General features: G+C 34.6%; 1 protein-coding gene across 3 annotated transcripts in view; it reads left to right on the top strand.

The window, feature by feature from the left end:
- Positions 1-10,371, top strand: part of LOC128546537 (formin-like protein) — a 69,702-nt gene extending 59,331 nt beyond the window's left edge. For all 3 annotated transcript variants that reach the window (XM_053517235.1, XM_053517234.1, XM_053517233.1), the window contains 6 exons: positions 1,037-1,117; positions 1,613-1,742; positions 5,527-5,804; positions 6,917-7,021; positions 7,836-7,941; positions 8,978-10,371. In XM_053517235.1, coding sequence (XP_053373210.1) covers positions 1,037-1,117; positions 1,613-1,742; positions 5,527-5,804; positions 6,917-7,021; positions 7,836-7,941; positions 8,978-9,084 — 807 coding nt within the window. In that variant the 3' untranslated portion in view covers positions 9,085-10,371. The remainder of the gene's footprint in view (positions 1-1,036; positions 1,118-1,612; positions 1,743-5,526; positions 5,805-6,916; positions 7,022-7,835; positions 7,942-8,977) is intronic.
- Positions 10,372-19,748: the final 9,377 nt, after the last annotated feature.

The raw sequence follows: 19,748 nt of genomic DNA, 5'->3' as shown, positions 1-19,748 counted from the left end.
GTCACGTGCCTTCAAAAACTAGGTCAGTAGGTCAAATAATAGAAAAACCTTGTGACCTCTCTAGAGGCCATATTTTTCATGGGATCTGTATGAAAGTTGGTCTGAATGTTCATCTTGATGATATCTAGGTCAGGTTTGAAACTGGGTCAGCTGCGGTCAAAAACTAGGTCATTAGGTCTAAAAATAGAAAAACCTTGTGACCTCTCTAGAGGTCATACTTTTGAATGGATCTTCATGAAAATTGGTCAGAATGTTCACCTTGATGATATCTAGGTCGAGTTCGAAACTGGGTCACGTGCCATCAATAACTAGGTCAGTAGGTCAAATAATGAAAAAACCTTGTGACCTCCCTAGAGGCCATATTTTTCATGGGATCTGTATGAAGGTTGGTCTGAAAGTTCATCTTGATGATATCTAGGCCAAGTTCGAAACTGGGTCAACTGTGGTTAAAAACTAGGTCAGTAGGTCTAAAAATAGAAAAACCTTGTGACCTCTCTAGAAGCCATATTTTTGAAAGATCTTCATGAAAATTGGTCATAATATTCACCTTGATGATATCTAGGTCAAGTTTGAAACTGGGTCATGTGCTGTCAAAAACTAGGTCAGTAGGTCAGATAATAGAAAAACCTTGTGACCTCTCAAGAGGCCATATTTTTCATGGGATCTGTATGAAAGTTGGTCTGAATGTTCTTGATGATATCTAGGTCAGGTTCAAAACTGGGTCACATGAGCTCAAAAACTAGGTCACTATGTCAAATAATAGAAAAAAAAACGACGTCATACTCGGTTCAAAACTGGGTCATGTTGGGACAGGTGAGCGATTCAGGACCATCATGGTCCTCTTGTTTTAAGGTATTGCAACTTATTCGAGTATCAGATTAAATGTGGTATCAGATTAACTGACATATAGCAGTATCAGTATTCTAGTTTTTAATTTTATGTATAGAAACAGTTTTCTAAATGCAGTTTAAAAAGAATATGTTCCGTTTTATCGAGATCTGGAGTTTGAATCAGTTTTGAATATTTATGCTTGCAGATTATCTTAGCCTTTGGAAATTACATGAACAGTTCTAAGAGAGGTGCTGTGTATGGCTTTAAACTTCAGAGTTTAGATATGGTAATTATCACATATTTTCTTTTATGTTAAGTTTGTTAAACATGAAAACTGAAGCTTTTAAGTGAGATTTTCGTAAAAGCATTTCTTTTTCTGTATCCAACATTTTAAGATTTCTGCAAGAAGTATGCGGAATGTTTGTTTCTTTGTAAGAATGCATCTTTAAAATCTGGAGAAATTTTCCACACATCAACAGTTCTCACCTGTTTAGTTCATTTTGGAGAATAGTAAAGTCTTAGGTTTGATCCCCAGGAGAGTCAGATTTCACCTCATGAGAATATTCTGTTAGGTCCTTGCAGAGAATGTATTAGCACTGATTTGATCTTTGAATGGGTTAATATGCTTTCATTACTTTACCAAATACTGTTAAAATGGTGTTAAAATCTGACATAAATATCTTACATTAATCAGTTCAATTATTGGATATGACCCTAAAAAATAACAGCCAAGGAAATAGTGTTATTTGAAGTTATGTATGTATTTCTTGTTTTATTGTAGTTGTTGGACACAAAAACAGCCGACAAGAAACTGACGTTAATGCATTTCTTGGTTGACACTGTCCAGTATAAATTCCCAGACATTCTTAACTTCGAGTCAGAGCTGAGATTCATTGAAAAAGCTGCTTTAGGTAATATAAAGTTGTCAACATACTAATTCTGAACAGGATAGAGTAGGTACTTGTGTTCCTTATAATCAAGAAAGGAAAACACATTGTCTTTGATGTAGGACTTTTAGAATTACTGTTTTGCTAATGATTTTATTATCCCCCGACTTGTCGTAGGGATATAGTTTTGGCGTTGTCTGTCCGTCCGGAGCCATATCTAGGAAATGGTTGGGAATATTTATATAATACTTCATATACATGTTCACCACTATGAGTTTTTGTGGCCCGTCAAGTTTCAGTCAGATTGCCCTAGTAACACCAGAGTTATGGCCCTTAGAAGTTTCTAGTGTTAACTGTATAGGGTACTATAAATATGGCAATTTCTGCATCATAACTTTTGATATATTTAACCTAGAACTATGAAACTTACCGTATTTACCCTAAGTCTTGGGACAGCATAAAATAATTATTTTTTTCACTGTCCCAAGACTTATTTCCCGAAAAATAATTATGTTGAAAAGTGTCCCAAAAATATGGACACAATTCTCGGTCATCGGGTAACATCCCCCACCCACCCGTGTTGAAAGCGAAAAAATAAACGTTTAACGATTATCGGTAATTATTCTGTTGATAAACAAAGTAATTGGCCTTGTTTTCATCATCAATTAACACCCCCTCAAAGAGCTAAAAGTGTGTCGGTATCATGACATTAGAAGTGGAGATCAAAGCGGTGTAGTTTCCCCGAGATTTTCATGGCATTACGTCATGTTTTCGCGCCAAGTTGTACATCACTGTTTGATCGTACCGCCTCAGTTCTTTAAAGAGCTGAGAAGTAGATCTAGTGTTGTGAAAATCAATGAAAAAAACTTCTTTTTAATTTGTTAAAGTGAATGTGCAATATCCCGTATAAACTGACAGGTAAACGTGTCAAACTATAATAGCGGATATCTTACCTCTGTGACCTATTTGCCCTCAAGGAAATTTCAAAACGGTTTGAGAAGAATATCTTATTATAAAGTGTCGTGTCAAAAATACATGTACATGCACAAAGATTCATTCAAAACTTATTAAAAAAACGCAACAACATCATTGTTTTTGTTTCTTTAAACCGCGTCCCGATTTTCTATTTACGTTCACGAGGTCACGTAACAGAAATCTGTTTGCCAAAAATCGTTTTACTTCATATTTTTAAATTGCTGCCGCTTTTTCATTATTTAAGATTTTTCTATTCTTATTTTTGCACTTTGTGGTCAAAAGTCTGAATTTTATGCCTATAGTTTGCATCATTTATTTACTTTTAGAAAGAAATAAGTATTTAGGATCGCGCTCTTTGAAATTTTGCAAGTAATTTTATGAAAATTCGACCGTTTTTATAGAATTTTGCCTACATTTCTGTCGATACCTTTTTAAAATCGTTATAGAATTCAAATTATATTACTTCTCAATCTACGTTGAAAATCTGAAGCGATAAAATCAAAAAATGAATGTGTGACGCGCGTTTTTTGTATACGTGTCAATAAACAAAAGTAACGGCGTTGTAAGTTAGACATTACGATAGGTCGCACGTGCTCGTGGAATGGAAAATTACCGGCATGGCGTTTTGATAGCTGTACGATTCGCGGGTAAATTCCAGTCAGTGGTTAATAAAAATAACTAACTAACGGAAAACGGACTTCCTGGCTGCAGTAAAAAAAAATATACAACACTTAACTGGTATGGTAAAAAAACACTTTACTGTCAAAAGAATATCAAGTAAAAACACGACACGAAAATGTTAAAAAAAATAATCTTTGGTTCTTATAATTATTTGACATTTTGATCGATACAAAAACCATACAATGTATAATAACGGTATTTGACTTACATCATGAATCAGTAACAACCATAGTCCCAACACTTAGGGACGAAAAATATGCTGAGAAAATACATGTCCGAAAAATTAGGGACAAGAAAAATAATTATTTTTCCAGATTTTAAGGGTGTCCCAAGATTTAGGGTGTCCCAAGACTTAGGGTAAATACGGTAAACATAATTTAGATCACCATAATGTGGTTGTGTACACACAATTTCGTTCGGATTTATTTTGTAAATTAAGAGTTCTTGCCCTTTTTAATTGTATAAAAATCCACATATTTGTACATAACAAACTTACCATTTGGTAGAATTTCATTAAATTTCTTTCATTCTTTTCCATGAACATTTATTGTAAACATGTGAAGTTGTGTACCCACACCTGGTCACCCCCTTACCTTGATCACAGCCCCCCCCCCCCCCCCCCCCCCCCCCAAAATTAAAAAAACAACAACAACAACAAAACATTCCTTATTTTATATACATATACATGTTCATCACTATGAGGTTATGGGGCCCATCAAGTTTCAGTCAGATTGCCCAAGTAACACCAGAGTTATGGCCCTTAGAAGTTTCTAGTGTTAACTATATAGGGTACTATAGATATGGCAATTTCTGCATCATAACTTTTGATACATTTGACCTTGAACTATGAAACTTAAACAAAATTTAGAGCACTATAATGTGGTTGTGCACACACAACTTTGTACGGATTTCTTTTGTAACTTCAGAGTTATTGCCCTTTAATTGTCTAAAAATCCACATATTTGTACATAACAAACTCACCGTTTGGCAGAATTTCATTAAATTTCTTTCATTCTTTTCTGTGAACATTTATTATAAACGTGTGAAGTTGTCCACCCACACCTGGTCACCCGATTGCCTTGGTCACACCCCCTCCCCCCAAAAAAAGTTTTTTGTTTTATTTTTCATTCCTTATTTTAGATTTTTTTCAAACCTTCCATAAATATTTATCAACATGCAAGTTGTACCATTCCCGCACCTCACTCCTCCACCCAGTCATGTCCACCACCACCACCACACACACACACACACACTTCACCCTTTTTTTTTTCTTTTTCTTTTTTCAATCAACATGTGAAATTTTGTTTCCTCACCCGTTTCCCCTCACCCCCACCCCCTAATAAAAATAAATATATACATATATATATTTCTATTCCTTTTTTTTTTTTAAATGTTCAAACCTTCAACATGTTAAGTTGTGACTGCACAAACCTTGCCCTCAGCCATGTTCAAGATATCTTACTTGATTTTGTTCTCTTAAGGACATCTGTTCTTTTAAGTTCAAATGTACATGTTAAACAGCAACACCTGGTGCCAAACGACTCGAAGACAATATTTTGTTCCAGTTAAACTTCAAGCTCACATTTCAGTTAACTGCATTTAGTTTTAAAAGCTAAGCTTATTACAGTAAGCATATCCCATTCAAAATAAATTCTTTAGTCGGGATCAAAGTATTATACATTTATTATGTACTCTTTAATTAAACATTTGTTTTCTGTTAAATTGATTTTGACTAATGAAATGATTTGCTTCTTATTAACATCCTTAACTTTTTGCCGGATATATTTTTTTGCCATTCCTCACCACAAACCCTTTCGGCGGGGGATACCAATTCATCAAATTTGCTTGTTATGTACAGTATTGCAGGTAATTTCCCATTTATTGCCTGTAGCTTTTGTTTTAACAATTAGGTAAATTCAAATGTAATTTTCAGAAAACATTTATTACTTGAATTTAAGGATGAACACTAAGTGATAGATAGGTATGAAAAAAATTGTTCATCTTTAAGGAACTACTTCATAGCCTGTCTCATATACTTAGAAAAGCCTTAACAGTAACATTAAACATGGAAAAATACTTATGAAAATCCTGCACTGTTTCAGTCTTTCATTGAATAATATTTATTTCTTTCAAATTAAATTTTTTTCTGCAGTTTCGATGGAAAACATCACGACGGATGTACATGAACTTGAGAAGGGAATGGAATTGACAAAAAGAGAATATGACTTGAGAAGATCATCTCGAGATCAGCCGTTGATTCTCAAGGATTTTATCGCAAATTCCGAGGATAAACTACGTAAATTACTCAGTGATGTAAAAACTGCACAGGATTCTTATAAAAGAGTTGTGGAATATTTCGGAGAAAATCCCAGAAGTGTTTCACCTTCCACATTCTTTGCACAGTTTGTCAGATTTGTGAATGCATTTAGGGTAAGTCTCGAGTTAGAAAAAAAAAATCACGCTTACACTTGAAACATTGCTTGGGGTATAGTTTCATGTGAGGACCCCATCCAGCTGGCTGACAAAAGTTCTTTGGTTTTGCCCAGGTGCTGGCTCGTGCCTGAAATAATGGCTGGAGGAGTAGCTGGGTTTTTTCCTCCACTATCAGAAAGGTGGAAAGTTGCCATATGACCAGTACCGATGTCAATTTAACTAAACAGAAAATGCTCCAAGTACATTATCAGTATTTCTGGCCTTAATCAAAATGGAGGCTCTTTTGTATCAGGACATTGCATTTGAAGTAATTGTCATTTCTTTGTGGAGTCTTTTCACTCTTCGCTCAGAGGTCCGGGGTTTGATTTCAGATGAATCGATGTCCACTGATCAATAAAATAATTATTGTGTTCACAGCCATTCAGTGTGTACATCCTTTGTAAAGTTCAAAGTATCCTGCTTACAACTGAACTGTTCTGATTGTATATACAGGCACTTGATTATGTTATATACTGAACATTGGGTAATTATCACGCGGACTTTATTTAGCAAAGTCATGGTTAGCAGCCTCATTTACTAGATGTTTAAAATTTGTGAAAAGTAAGTGTTTTAGGACATGATGCAGATTAATATTCATGAATATTTTTGAATTTGCAAGTAGCATTATTGTGATTATTTTGAATTTGCAAATAGCATTATTCATTAATATTTTGAATTTGCAAGTAGCGTTATTCATTAATATTTTGAATTTGCAAGTAGCATTATTCGTGAATATTTTGAATTTGCAAGTAGCATTATTCATTAATATTTTGAATTTGCAAGTAGCATTATTCGTGAATATTTTGAATTTGCAAGTAGCATTATTCCCGAACATTTTGAATTTGTAGGTAGCATTATTCGAGAATAATTTGAATTCTCAAGTGGCATTATTCATCAATATTAGTACAAATAAAAGTTTCAGTAATATTACTTTAACTGCAGTAACTGAAATAAATGTAACTAATGAAATATGGCAGTGAAGGCACCAAAACAGGCAGGAAATATGCGTTTCGAATTTGGATACTGTGCAACTTTTGCTTTTTAATATTTGATGTTTGTTAACTTTACAGCAAGCATTGTTGGATAACGAGAAGCGACGTCGCCAGGAGACTGCTGCCTATGGTCATGATGAAATGCCAATGGTCAACAATAAGAAAGATAAAAAGATAGTGCAGGTACTGTGATATAAAGGCACATGATATCATCGAATTTATTGTGAGATAGTTTTACATGAAAGAGAATGAAACTTGAGCTATAATTATTATTATTATACCAGATTTATATAGTGCCCTTTTCATGATAAACACGTTCAAAGGCGCTTTACATAATATAAACGCTGCCACACGGCACGAAATTCATCCTCTACTAGTACAGACACAGAGCGATCTGACCAGAGGGACAGAGTGAGATACAGCCCCCAGAACAGATCGAGAGAAATCCTTTTTAGATACAGACTTGTCCGGCCAACTTAGCCTAGCTCTTTGCGAATAGACAGTCTGGATCTTTAACGTGCCCTGGTTCTTTAACGTGCCCGATGTATAGCAAAGATACTTGCGAAGCCGTAATTCCTGGGAAGAACCAGTATAGGCCTCTAAGTTAGGTGGGAGACACTCGAGAGCATCTCGGAAATTTTCAGTGCCTGGACTGGGATTCGAACCCCAGACCTCTGGATTGTCAGTCAAGCTTGTTACCACTAGACCACTGGCCCACCTACATAGTTAGCTTATATTGAGATGAAAGGTTATGATTGCATATTAGTTATTCAGGTCAAGGTAACTGTTTCTTAAAGTAGAGAAAAAGTGTTTGCTTATTTAAAAGAAAAATGCCAGTTAGCTCTAAATTGGTGGTTTTTGTGAAATTTCCTTATCTCTTTTTGTTTTAGCCTTATTTGAAGCCATCTTATAGAGTAGTATAAATAGATAGAATGTATAGTTCTTAAAATATGGTTGTATTTATGTACTATGTAATGGTAAATTCCTTCATGTTCAGGAACAAATGGTATCTGAGTTGAAGCAGAGAAATCGTCAAATCAAGGAGAAGAAATTACTGAACAAGGACGAGGTGTATCATGGTGCTTTAGAAGATATTCTCCTTGGTATGTAACTTATTTTACATTCAGATTTGTATGTTCTTGGTTTGCTTCTTCCAAAAGATCTTGCAGTTATGTTAATAATCTGATTCGATTACTAGGTGAAACTGGTTTCAATTTTGCAAAACCGCTAATCGCTCTCAAACAGTAAGTTTAACATCACGAATTGTACTTTATACATTTCTTTGACCAGCACATAGACCCACAGTATATTTCCGCTAAAACACATTGAACATAATCAATAGTCTCGGATTTGCCTGTTGTGATATATTTAAAATAAAGTTCACCAAAATATGACTTATTAATTATCACACTGCATGCAAACAATAAAGTCTGTAAGTTCATAATGAAGTTGGCTGCAGGAAGTACCTTGATATGGTCATCAGGAGAGAAAACAGCATTTGTAATATGGCGGTCGATTAACCGGTTTGATTCGATTTCATACAAAAGATTAACCGGTTTCAAAATTTTGAAATCGTCCCAGCCCTATTAATAATGAAAATTAAGGGTTATAAGAGACAAATTAATAGCTTTTTTAGCTTGTCTGATTTAAATAAAAAAAATATGAGGTATTGTCATCACTTGATTGTCGTTGTTGACTTTGGTGGAGATTTTTTGTTGAGGTCCACTTCTTCTAGGAAACCATAAGTCTTAGAGCTATAGCCTTGAAACATTGAACTCTTTTATGTCATCATTAGTTGAGTAAGCAAATCAAGTGTCATAGCTCTCACTTGCATTTTATCAGAATTATGGCCCATTTTTACAAAGAAAGTTGTAATTTCTTGGTTTAATATTTTGTTTAGGTTTACTTTTCTCGAGTACTGTAAGAGCTATAAGTTTGAAAATGTAAACATCTTTATCAGAAGTAGATGAGTAAGAAAGTTAAGAAGCTCCATTATTTTCTTGCATATTTCTGTATGTCACACACAAAGAAACATAGGCATCAACAGACTGTGCTGTTGTATTTTGAAATTTCTTTGCCACGTGGAACTTTTTTTAAAAAGCCCTTTCAAAAGTAACGTACTGTAAATCAATTTTTCAGATCTGAAAAATGAGCCGTACAGAAGAGCTGATGCAGTAAGGCGGAGTCAGAGACGACGGGTCGAGAATCTCGTGCCTATGGGAAGAAGTAGCAATGACTTTTTCTGAAGCTATGGTTTTGGCTGTGATACCAGCTTCAACTTAACAACAAGAATATCAGACTTTATATTAATTACCGTCTGCTAGAGAAATGTGAATTTTGGAGTGGTGCGCTCTAAACTTACCGCCATTTTCGTTTTGAATAAAAGGCTGGAGCTTCTGTCTTGTGAACATTCTTCTTGAGTAACTAGGTCAAAAGGGAACTGTTCATTATAGGCAAACACAAGTTGTATGAAATATGAGAAAAAATATATTGTCTGCAAACCAAGCGTATATACACTGTAAAATAAATAGTGAAGATACTGTATTATGTAGATGTGGAGCTACTCTGTATGCGAGGTATCTCATTTAGAGCAAATGTCCACAGGTTCATTTTCCAGGTGTCACAGCTGAATCAAAGGCTGTATTCCTGTTTAAAAAGGGAAACATATCATTTCCTGACATGAAAAGTGAAATATATGTGGAACAGATAAATATATACAGGGAGAGAACTGTTCACAGTTTGGACCTGCAACATGGATATGGCATATTACAGAAACACAAGATAAAAATGCATGTGTTCATTTTTTTTCCTGGATTTTGTTTAAAATGGTCATATAGTAATGGTCATCAAATGGAGGATTTGTGATTTCAGTAAAAATCTGTTCATGTGGAAACATGTTGAAAATTTGTAAACATTTCTTAAAAAGAAATATCAGAAAGCCTTTGTTATAAAGTGTGAATTAACATCAAATTTACATTTCTGAGATATTTAAAGTGGAATATACCAAGTGCTGTTTGACATCTGTCCAGGGAAGAATTGATTCCTAAAACTGGGACTGTCAGATTAAACATTGCATTGCAGAGTGGGAATAAATATAAAGGAATATAGAATTAATCTACTGTTATGGTGAATATATAGGACACTTATCACTGACAAATTGAAGGCTTCAGATGGTCTTAAAGAGGGTAGACAGGAGTCTCTGCAACAACGCGAAGAAGTCTTTTACTACAAATGACTACTGAATGGTCTTCACTGGAAAAACAGGAATCTACGCAGTAAAGCAAAGAAGTATTACAGTTCTGGTGTAATAGTTTCATCAGATATGAAGCATATGTAAATCTCATTAACGCAACATGATAATTAATGCATTCTTGCATTAAAGTTCCTTGTTTAAGCAAGAAGTGAAATTTTCTTTATCAAAAACAAGATATATCATGAAGAGAGAAATTGTCAAAGAAGTGAAAGTGTTGATTAAGTCACACATACTGTGCTAACCTCCTGCTGTTTTATAAAGTATAATTGAGCCGTGCCATGAGAAAACCAACATAGTGGCTTTGCGACCAGCATGGATCCAGACCAGCCTGCGCATCCGCACAGTCTGGTCAGGATCCATGCTGTTCGCTTTTAAAGCCTATTGGGATTGGAGAAACCGTTAGCGAACAGCATGGATCCTGACCAGACTGCGCAGATGTGCAGGCTGGTCTGGATCCATGCTGGTCGCAATGCCACTACGTTGGTTTTCCCATGGCACAGCTCATATGCTTGAGGTATATGCTGAAACAAGTCGTGTTAGAAGTGTAGGCAGGTGTTGAAAAGATATGGTACATGGAATGGCAGGGTATATTTTGTGAAAGATAAGTCCAGTTTGTTTTTCCATGCAGAAGTGTCAAAAATAAATGGACATAGCAGATATAGACACAGTATCTCTGTAATAGAATTGTCAACATTTAAATATTAGGTGTTAGGTAGAGCTCTACTCAGTCAAAATTTCAAATTTTTGAAATTGCCTTCCATTTGCATTGTAGTGTTATTTACTGGAAAACATGAAGAGAAGAAAAAAAGGAAAGTATGTTTAAAAAGAGCTTCACAGGAAAGAGAATCAAGTGGGAATTATAAGTGTGCAATATTTTTTTTCCTAATTCTTGATTTTTGACCAAATGAAATCCAGTGTGTTTCATGCCAGAAAAAGTAGATACATGTAGTTAAAAATACTTTTTAAATTTGGAGATTGAAGTGTTTTTGAAAGGAAAACTGCTTGCTAGATTGTGAAGATAATGTCAGCATCCACTTTTAAGAACTTTTTTATTTATTTTGTTGTGACACTTTAGAGAAATTACTTTCATTTTTAGAAATGTTAGAAACACAGCTGGTTTTTGATTGGTCAGGATTTTGAGAAAATCTGCTTTGCATGTACTTAAATGTTTTTTCCTGGTAATTGTACAACTTGTGTTGCTGTACTTTTCAAGTAACTGTCTGGCTTTTGTGTAACGAGTGCTGACTTTGTAAGTTCTGTTTGTCTCGCATCTTCAGGTATAAGATATAATCTTGATAGTATTCCTTTTTATGCATGTTTTGTTTTGATGTTTAACAGTTCAGTAGGAAGTTTTTTGTGTATTCTATGGATTCTTTAAAAAAGATGTTGAAAAAAACCCTTGATCATAGATTCTGTGTGCTTTAAGTGATAGTATTTTATTTCACAGTTTATATTTGGGTTATTCGTGCTGCGAAGAAATGAAACATTTTAGTTTTGACTTCTATGATATTTGTGATACTATACTGGGTATTGTAGTTATTGATAGTTACACGAAAACAAACTGTAGTGAGCACACATCACATTAATATCTAAAATACTATAATTGTCTCCCTTTTACTGCAGCAGTAGGAATGAATAGTTGTGGTATCATATTTTACAAATAGATTAAAACTGAGAACTTTCATGATTTGATGAGTACTTATATTTATGTTATTTCAGTTTTTAGTTTTACAGTTTTTAAACTTTTCAAAATCTTGTTCATTTCACTTAATACAAGATGTACCATCTCGGGTCATCTTCCACTAGTAAAGGTGGAAGATTGCGAAGTGACTATTGTTAAAAATAAGACTTAAAAGCCACAGAGACACATCGTCACCAGCTTTACCAACTTGTTTTTGCACATATTCTGGCGCTATACAGTACAGAAGAATATCTCCGTTTGTTTTGTTTTATTTCTCTAAAATTAAAGTGCTGTCGTTGTTTTAGTATCCATTTATCTTGCGGGTGCGAGTCAAACAGCTATATGGCTGCTTGTGATGTATAGTTTGTTATTAGAAATTTATGCTAAGCATTACGCAACTTGCTGCTGAGGATATGTTGGTGTTCTATTTATAGATTTAAGGATAACTTACACAGTTATAGAAGCTTTAATAAATTATAACAATATTGTGTAGCTGACTGTAGGCATTATTCTGTTTATTTAAATGTTATTTATGTCTGTTACTTTTTATGGCAATAGTTTGTGTAAAACTTTAAATTTCTTTTAAAGATCCTCTGGAATTTGTGAACTGTTTTTCTGTATTGTTTTGTTTCTTTGTATGAAGCACTTTATGCCAATTTTTCTGATCTGTTTTTAGCTCAGCTGAGCACAAATTGCTCAAAGGTGAGCTTTTGTGATCACCCTGTGTCCGTCGTCAACAATTTGACTGTCAACACTCTAGAGGTCACATTTTGGCCCAATCTTAATGAAACTTGGTCAGAGTGTTACCCTCAATAAAATCTTGGATGAGTTCGATGTTGGGTCATCTGGGATCAAAAACTAGGTCACAAGGTCAAATCAAAGGAAAAGCTTGTTAACACTTAGAGGTCACAGTATTGGTCCAATCTTAATGAAACTTGGACAGAATGTTGTCCTCAATAAAATCTTGGACGAGTTTGGTATTAGGTCATCTTGGGTCAAAAACTAGGTCACCAGATCAAATCAAAGAAAAAGCTTGTTAACACTCTAGAGGTCACATTTTTGGCCCAATCTTAATGAAACTTGGTCAGAATGTTACCCGTAATAAAATCTTGGACGAGTTTGATATTGGGTCATCTGGGGTTAAAAACTAGGTCACCAGGTCAAATCAAAGGAAAAGCTTGTTAACACTCTAGAGGTCACAATTTTGGCCCAGTCTTAATAAAACTTGGTCAGAGTGTTATCCTCAATAAAGTCTTGGATGAGATTGATATTGGGTCATCTGGGGTCATAAACTAGGTCACCAGGTCAAATCAAAGGAAAAGCTTGTTAACACTGTAGAGGCCGCATTTATAACTGTATCTTCATGAAACTTGGTCAGAATGTTAATATTGATGATCTTAAGGTCCAGTTTGAATCTGGGTCATGTAGGATCAAAAACTAGGTTACCCAGTTAAATCAAAGGAAAAGCTAGTTTTCACTGTAGAGGTCACATTTATGACCGTATCTTAATGAAACTTGGTCAAAATGTTAATCTTGATGATCTGTAGGTCAAGTTCAGATCTGGGTCAGGTGGGTTCAAAAACTAGGTCACTAGGTCAAATCAGAGGAAAAGCTTGTTAACACTGTAGAGGCTATATTTATGACTGTATCTTCATGAAACTTAGTCAGAATGTTAAACTTGATAATCTTTAGGTCAGATTTGAATCTGGGTCTTGTCGCATCAGAAACTAGGTCACTGGGTCAAATCAAAGGAAAAGCTAGTTAACACTTTAGAGGCCACATTTATGACCATATCTTAATGAAACTTGGTCAGAATGTTAATCTTGATGATCTTTAGGTCAATAGGTCAGGTGAGTGATACAGGGCCTTCATGGCCCTCTTGTTTTCTCCATTTATTATATTTTAATAATGATTGCTAATTCAGTTTAGGCTGATGCAGGAACTGATTCCTGTGTTTTGTATATGTGTTAACTCATATGTTAAAAAAGAGACAGTTTGGCCACATGCATTTTGATTTGAAAGTATAAGCTTTGTTAACTAAATTAAATATATTAAACAGATTTCATACAGTTTTCACAGGATTCCAGTTTGAATGGTTGTTGAAATTTGCTTTCAGAACTTCTGCTAAATATTTGATGTATGACAAGTTTGCATTTTGTCATTGTGCTTACAAACAGGCTTATAGCAATTTTCTTTGAACTGTTCAATTTAATTACATATCAAGCAAGGGCTGGTGAAATTGAAATTATGACAAAGATTAGTGGAGATTCTAAAATTGGCAACTTCACTCGGAAATGTACACTGAACAAGTCTCTTTTTTCACATGTGTCGTATCCTAACATCCATAAAATGGTCAGTTCTACAGGTTGATCTCAATAGTAATCAGAAATGTTGTTCTTAACAAGCACAATATTTAAGCATGTCCTACCAATACATACTCATACTGTTATATTAATCCCTTTGCACTCTTACTATTCAATTATATACCAGGGTTAATCCAGAAATGTTTGTGTATTCAGCATTTAGAAAAAAAAAAGTTGGTGCATCTCCCAATGGGAGTGTGTACACACATTCTTACACCAAGCATCATATAAAATAACACATAGCCACATAGTATGTACTGCACATCTGTAATACCTTGCCTTTAGGAGTGGCTAATTAGCTATTCAGCGATGAGGATTATTTTTTAAAAACTAATGCCAATCAGTTTTAGGTTTTCCAAAAATTGTGTAAAATGGCCACCTTTTCACAAACCCCCCCCCCCCCCCCCCCCCCCCAATTATTGGTCTTTTTACAGATAGGTCTTTTATACAAATAGCCTGTATAAACTGTATAAATAATTAATAATTATATTACTTTAATAGTTTATCTTGCAAATTCTTTTCCACTTTTCCACAACAATCCCTGTACTTCCTATATAAAGAAACAAGCAATGGTTTCGAGCTGAATTTACTATTAGTCTTTGATGAATGTTTGAAGTTGGTACTCGATGTTGGTAATTAATTAGAAACTCCTGGTTTGTTCACAGATGTAGGAAGTGATACTTGTGTCATAAATCGTGTAATCTAGTCCATCACATGTCATTAGTGTATAACTAAATGTAATGTATATCACTTTTTATCACTTAAAAATTCAAATTCATTATATGTACTCTCTGTTAGAATATATAGAAACCTTGATTATCTTACCTATTTCTAACCATTGAAACAGTTAAATAGGCATCTGTCAGGCAGCCAGTCTGCTAACTTACCTGTCAGATTTTTGTTCCAACTTCATCCTGACTGAAGCAGCCTCTTAAGTTAAGCTACAACACTGTGCACGCTATTGTGTGTCTGCTTTATACAGGTTTGAATGTATTCATAATGGGCTATGTCTGATTAAACTTAGAAGTTTTTACCTTAAAAGAAAAGGCTTGTCACTTATTTCATTAATGACGATTTAACTGAAATGCTGGTTTAAACCTGTAATACTTTACTTAAGCATGCTGTCTTTTTGAGTTAGGTATAGTGCTTAGTTTCTTTCTTACATTCCTTACAAAGATTTGATTTTATACAGCTTGAAATATTTTTGTACACAGGGTGGAAGATTTTTTATTTAGATCATCTTTGATTTTAATTAGGCATTGTATTTAATACTGTACATACAGGTGACAAAGAGGGCACAAATGCACATATAAAATATGAACTTTAATGGGTCAACCTCTCTCTAGAGTGAACACAATCATTGTAGAGTGAACACAGTCTCTTCAGAGAGAGCAAGACCTCTAAGGAGTGAACATGATCTCTAGATTGAACACAGTTTCTATAAAGTGAACACAACCTCACTTGAGTGAGCACAATCTATATAGAGTGAGCAAAACCTCTATAAAGAGTGAACACAATCTCTCTAGATTGAACCCAATTTCTATAAAGTGAACACAACCTTACTTGAGTGAGCACAATCGATATAGAGTGAGTAAAACCTCTATAAAGAGTGGACACAACACTAGAGTGATGCAGTCTATCTAAGTGAACTCTGTTTAGACTTGTGTTTGTTGTATAGAGGTTGTTGCACTAGAGAAGTTAATTGAATTCTATCTCCTTGGAGTTGTCCTTAAGATAGGTTAAATTGTACTGTTATTTGGTTGAATGATGAAATACGTTCATATGCTTGTACTATTTTTTTTCTACTGTACTGTAACAATTTTTTTTTCTGTTAAACATAACCATGCCAGTATCTTGTATCAAGATGCAGGATTTTTTAGCCTCATACATATTTTTTTAAGAACTTGAATTTTCAAATAAACAAAACATTGAAGGGAAAAATGCTACGATGTATTATTAGTATAAAACAATATACCTGTTAATTTACGAAAACCAAATGCTGATTTTCATGATAACGTATGTCTATGAAGTATGTTTGATATGTTATTTATAATGTATGTCTTCGTTCGGTCATAAGTGAGAAGCGAATTATGTATGCGCAATCAATAACTTAATGCTTGGGGATAATGAGGGTCGCATTGTAACTTTGTGGGAATTTCTCTTGTAATTAGGTTAATATACAATCCCTTCATATTCTACAGGCAACAGCAGTTGTTACCAAAATATGTGATTTTATATAGTCGATAAAAATTACTTTTCGGTAGTTATTAGTATTTCTACAATACTCTTTTTGAATAGAAACATTTCTATATATTGTAAATCATTTTGTATTCATTACAGATACCAGGAAACTAGAAGTTAATGGATGATGGAGATTGAATTTCGATCTCTGCTACCATTCAAATGTCATAACAACTCCCAGCATTCAGAATAAAATCAGTATACTTAATAGGTGGGCAAAATCAAATTTAGGGACCCGTCTTATTAACTGTCCTACTTATAGGTGGGGAAGTATGAAATTTTTGTATAGTTCAGATTTGTTGCTAAACCGTGCTTTATTAAGATTTTTATATATGGATAAATTATAGGATTATAAAATGTTAACTCTAGTTTAAAAATATCCTGCCAGTCTAATAACTAAAGGTTGCAGATATTGAAAGATTTTTGATCTCTTTCATCCATGTACATTTTCGTCACAAACCAGTCATTTACGTCTTCCATTGATTTATGTTGTGAAATGAGACCAATGTTCTGTCCGTGTCACTGTGTAGAACAGTTAGGTGTTTGTTCTTTTTTATACATTAATAATGTGTCAGTGTTGAGCAACATGCATTATATAGCATGTTCCAGATCATGCAGGTACAAGTGAACATTGTATGATAAATTGGTACAAAAAGAGATATTTTAAAAAGAAATAAAATAATGTGATAACCTTTATAGTGTTGTCAGTTTTTAGCTCGACTATTCGAAGAATAAGTAGAGCTATCCTACTCACCACGGCGTCGGCGTCACACCCTGGTTAAGTTTTTCGTACCAGTCCACATTTTGACAAAGTCTTTTGAGATAAAGCTTTGAAACTTTCAACACTTGTTTACCATCACCATGTCCAGTTATAGGCAAGAGTACATAACTCTGTCAAGCATTTTGACTGAATTATGGCCCCTTTTGACTTAGAAATCTTGGTTAAGTTTTTCGTACCAGTTCATATTTTGACAAAGTCTTTTGAGATAAAGCTTTGAAACTTTCAACACTTGTTTACCAACACCATGTCCAGTTGTAGGCAAGAGTACATAACTCCATCAAGCATTTTGGTTGAATTATTGCCCCTTTTTGACTTAGCATTCTTGGTTAAGTTTTTCGTACCAGTCTACATTTTGACAAAGTCTTTTGAGATAAAGCTTTGAAACTTTCAACACTTGTTTACCATCACCAGGTCCAGTTGTAGGCAAGAGTACATAACTCCATCAAGAATTTTGGCTGAATTATGGCCCCTTCTGACTTAGAAATCTTGGTTAAGTTTTTCGTACCAGTTTATATTTTGTGTAAAGTGTTTGACAAATGGCTTTGGAACTTTTATATCTTGTTCAGTATTATAGTCTCTATCAATAGGCAAGAGTACATAACTCTGTCGTCTTTTTTGGCTGAATTATGGCCCTTTTTGAACTTGGAAATTGGTTCTGTTTTGGTATATGTCCATGTTTTGTCAAGACTATAAAATTATTTTGACATATGGCTTTTAAACTTTAAACATTTGTTTATCATTATGATTTCCATCTGTAGGCAAGAGTACATAACTCTGACAACTATTTTGGCTGAATTATGGCCCTTTTTTCGACTTCGAAATTTTTGTCAAAACTATTTGAACTGTGGCTTTGAAACTTTTAACACTAGTATATCAACATGATTTCCATCTGTAGGCAAGTGTACATAACTCTGTCAACTATTTTGACTGAATTATGACCCTTTTTGGACTTAGAAATCAGTTAAATTTTTCATACAAGTCCATATTTTGCCTAACATATAACTTAATAACATATTTGCCATCATGGTCACACATTGCCATTTAGTGCAAGACTAATCGAATTCCACAAATACAGGAACATTTTTTGCTGAATCCATTTTTTTCTTTTGTCTGAAAATCTATGGAAATATTTTGACCCCATTCTTCAATCAATTCTTCGAATAGTCGAGCGCGCTGTCATCCGACAGCTCTTGTTCTATACTGCAGAGGAAACGTTCCATGATATTTTACAGCTTAAGGTTCAAAGCCTACTGTGAGAGATTTTCCAATGTAACTTTATTCGTAGTCGCTGCTGGTAACCCATTTGGGCGACTGTTGTGTAATGTTAATGACAGGATAGTACAAAATACAGAAGACGCTCCAATTCCAGAAGCTTCCCTGGTTCTTTAGCATGCCAGGTGTAAAGCACACATACTGTGGATAGTTACCCCAATGAGAGAAATCTTAAGTTGCAGGATCGATGGCGCGAAAAAGAAGTTTTCACAAGTGTTTATCTAGACATGATTTCTGGTTCATGGTAGATGTTTGATTGTTAACTACCATTTACTAAACATTTGAATTTCTTTTGATTGTTACTACCCTGATGCAGTTAAACATTTGAATTTCTATTGATAATACGTTATTGTTTACCCTCAAACGCCCCCAACCTCCACCCCCGCCAACATTTTAATGTCTACTTATAAGACGTGCCCCTGAAACATCTGAGGGGCACTTCAGAGTTGCCCTTGTCAGTCTGTCCGTCAGTCCGAATTTGTGCTGTGTATATCTCAAAATGTATATGGCCCAGAGTTGTCAAATCTCGGGATTGACTAACGTGAGTTAGTGGCATTGACTTAATCAAAAATATGTATAAAAAGGCATAAAAATTAGTATCTCAAAAATATTTGATCTAGAGTTGTAAAACCTAGCATGTGAAGCTGTGCAACTGGTGATTTGTTTAGGATTTTACTCGGCCAGAGCGAGTTATGGTCTTTGACTTAGTTGAAAAATACACTCAAAGAGCTTAAAAGTTTTTGTTTCATATATCTTGAAAACATTTCACCTAGAGTCATGAAACCATGAACAGGTTGGGGTGGAAGAGTGAGGGTGGGGGCATTGTTCTTTGGACACGCATCTAACTGTATTTATAATTACAAAGACTATCAAAGAAAATTCTTAAAAGAGTGTCCACATTCATAATATGACGAGAAACATGCATCTCGGGTCACATGGTCATTGAAATCAGGTGAAATAGGTGAAGGTCACAGACGAATAGCTTTACTTTTTATTTGCTCCATATCTTTTAAATTGCTGATAGGATTTTTAGCTCACAGGTGAGTTTTTGTGATCGCTCGATGTCCGGCGTCCGTCGTCTGTCTGTCTGTCATCTGTCGTCTGTCTGTCAACATTTAGCTTGTGTATGCGATAGAGGCTGTATTTTTCAACTTATCTTCATGAATTTTGGTCTGAATGAATACCATGATGAAATCTAGGCCGAGTTTGAAAATGGGTCATCTTGGGTAAAAAACTAGGTCCCTAGGTCAAATCAAAGAAAAACCTTGTGTATGCGATAGAGGCTGTATTTTTCAATTGATTTTCATGAATTTTGGTCA

This window comes from Mercenaria mercenaria, chromosome 11, assembly GCF_021730395.1.
Source record: "Mercenaria mercenaria strain notata chromosome 11, MADL_Memer_1, whole genome shotgun sequence".
In the NCBI taxonomy this organism is placed as follows: domain Eukaryota; kingdom Metazoa; phylum Mollusca; class Bivalvia; order Venerida; family Veneridae; genus Mercenaria; species Mercenaria mercenaria.
Note: the sequence above shows the minus strand (reverse complement) of the source record. Positions and strands in the feature narration are given on the sequence as shown.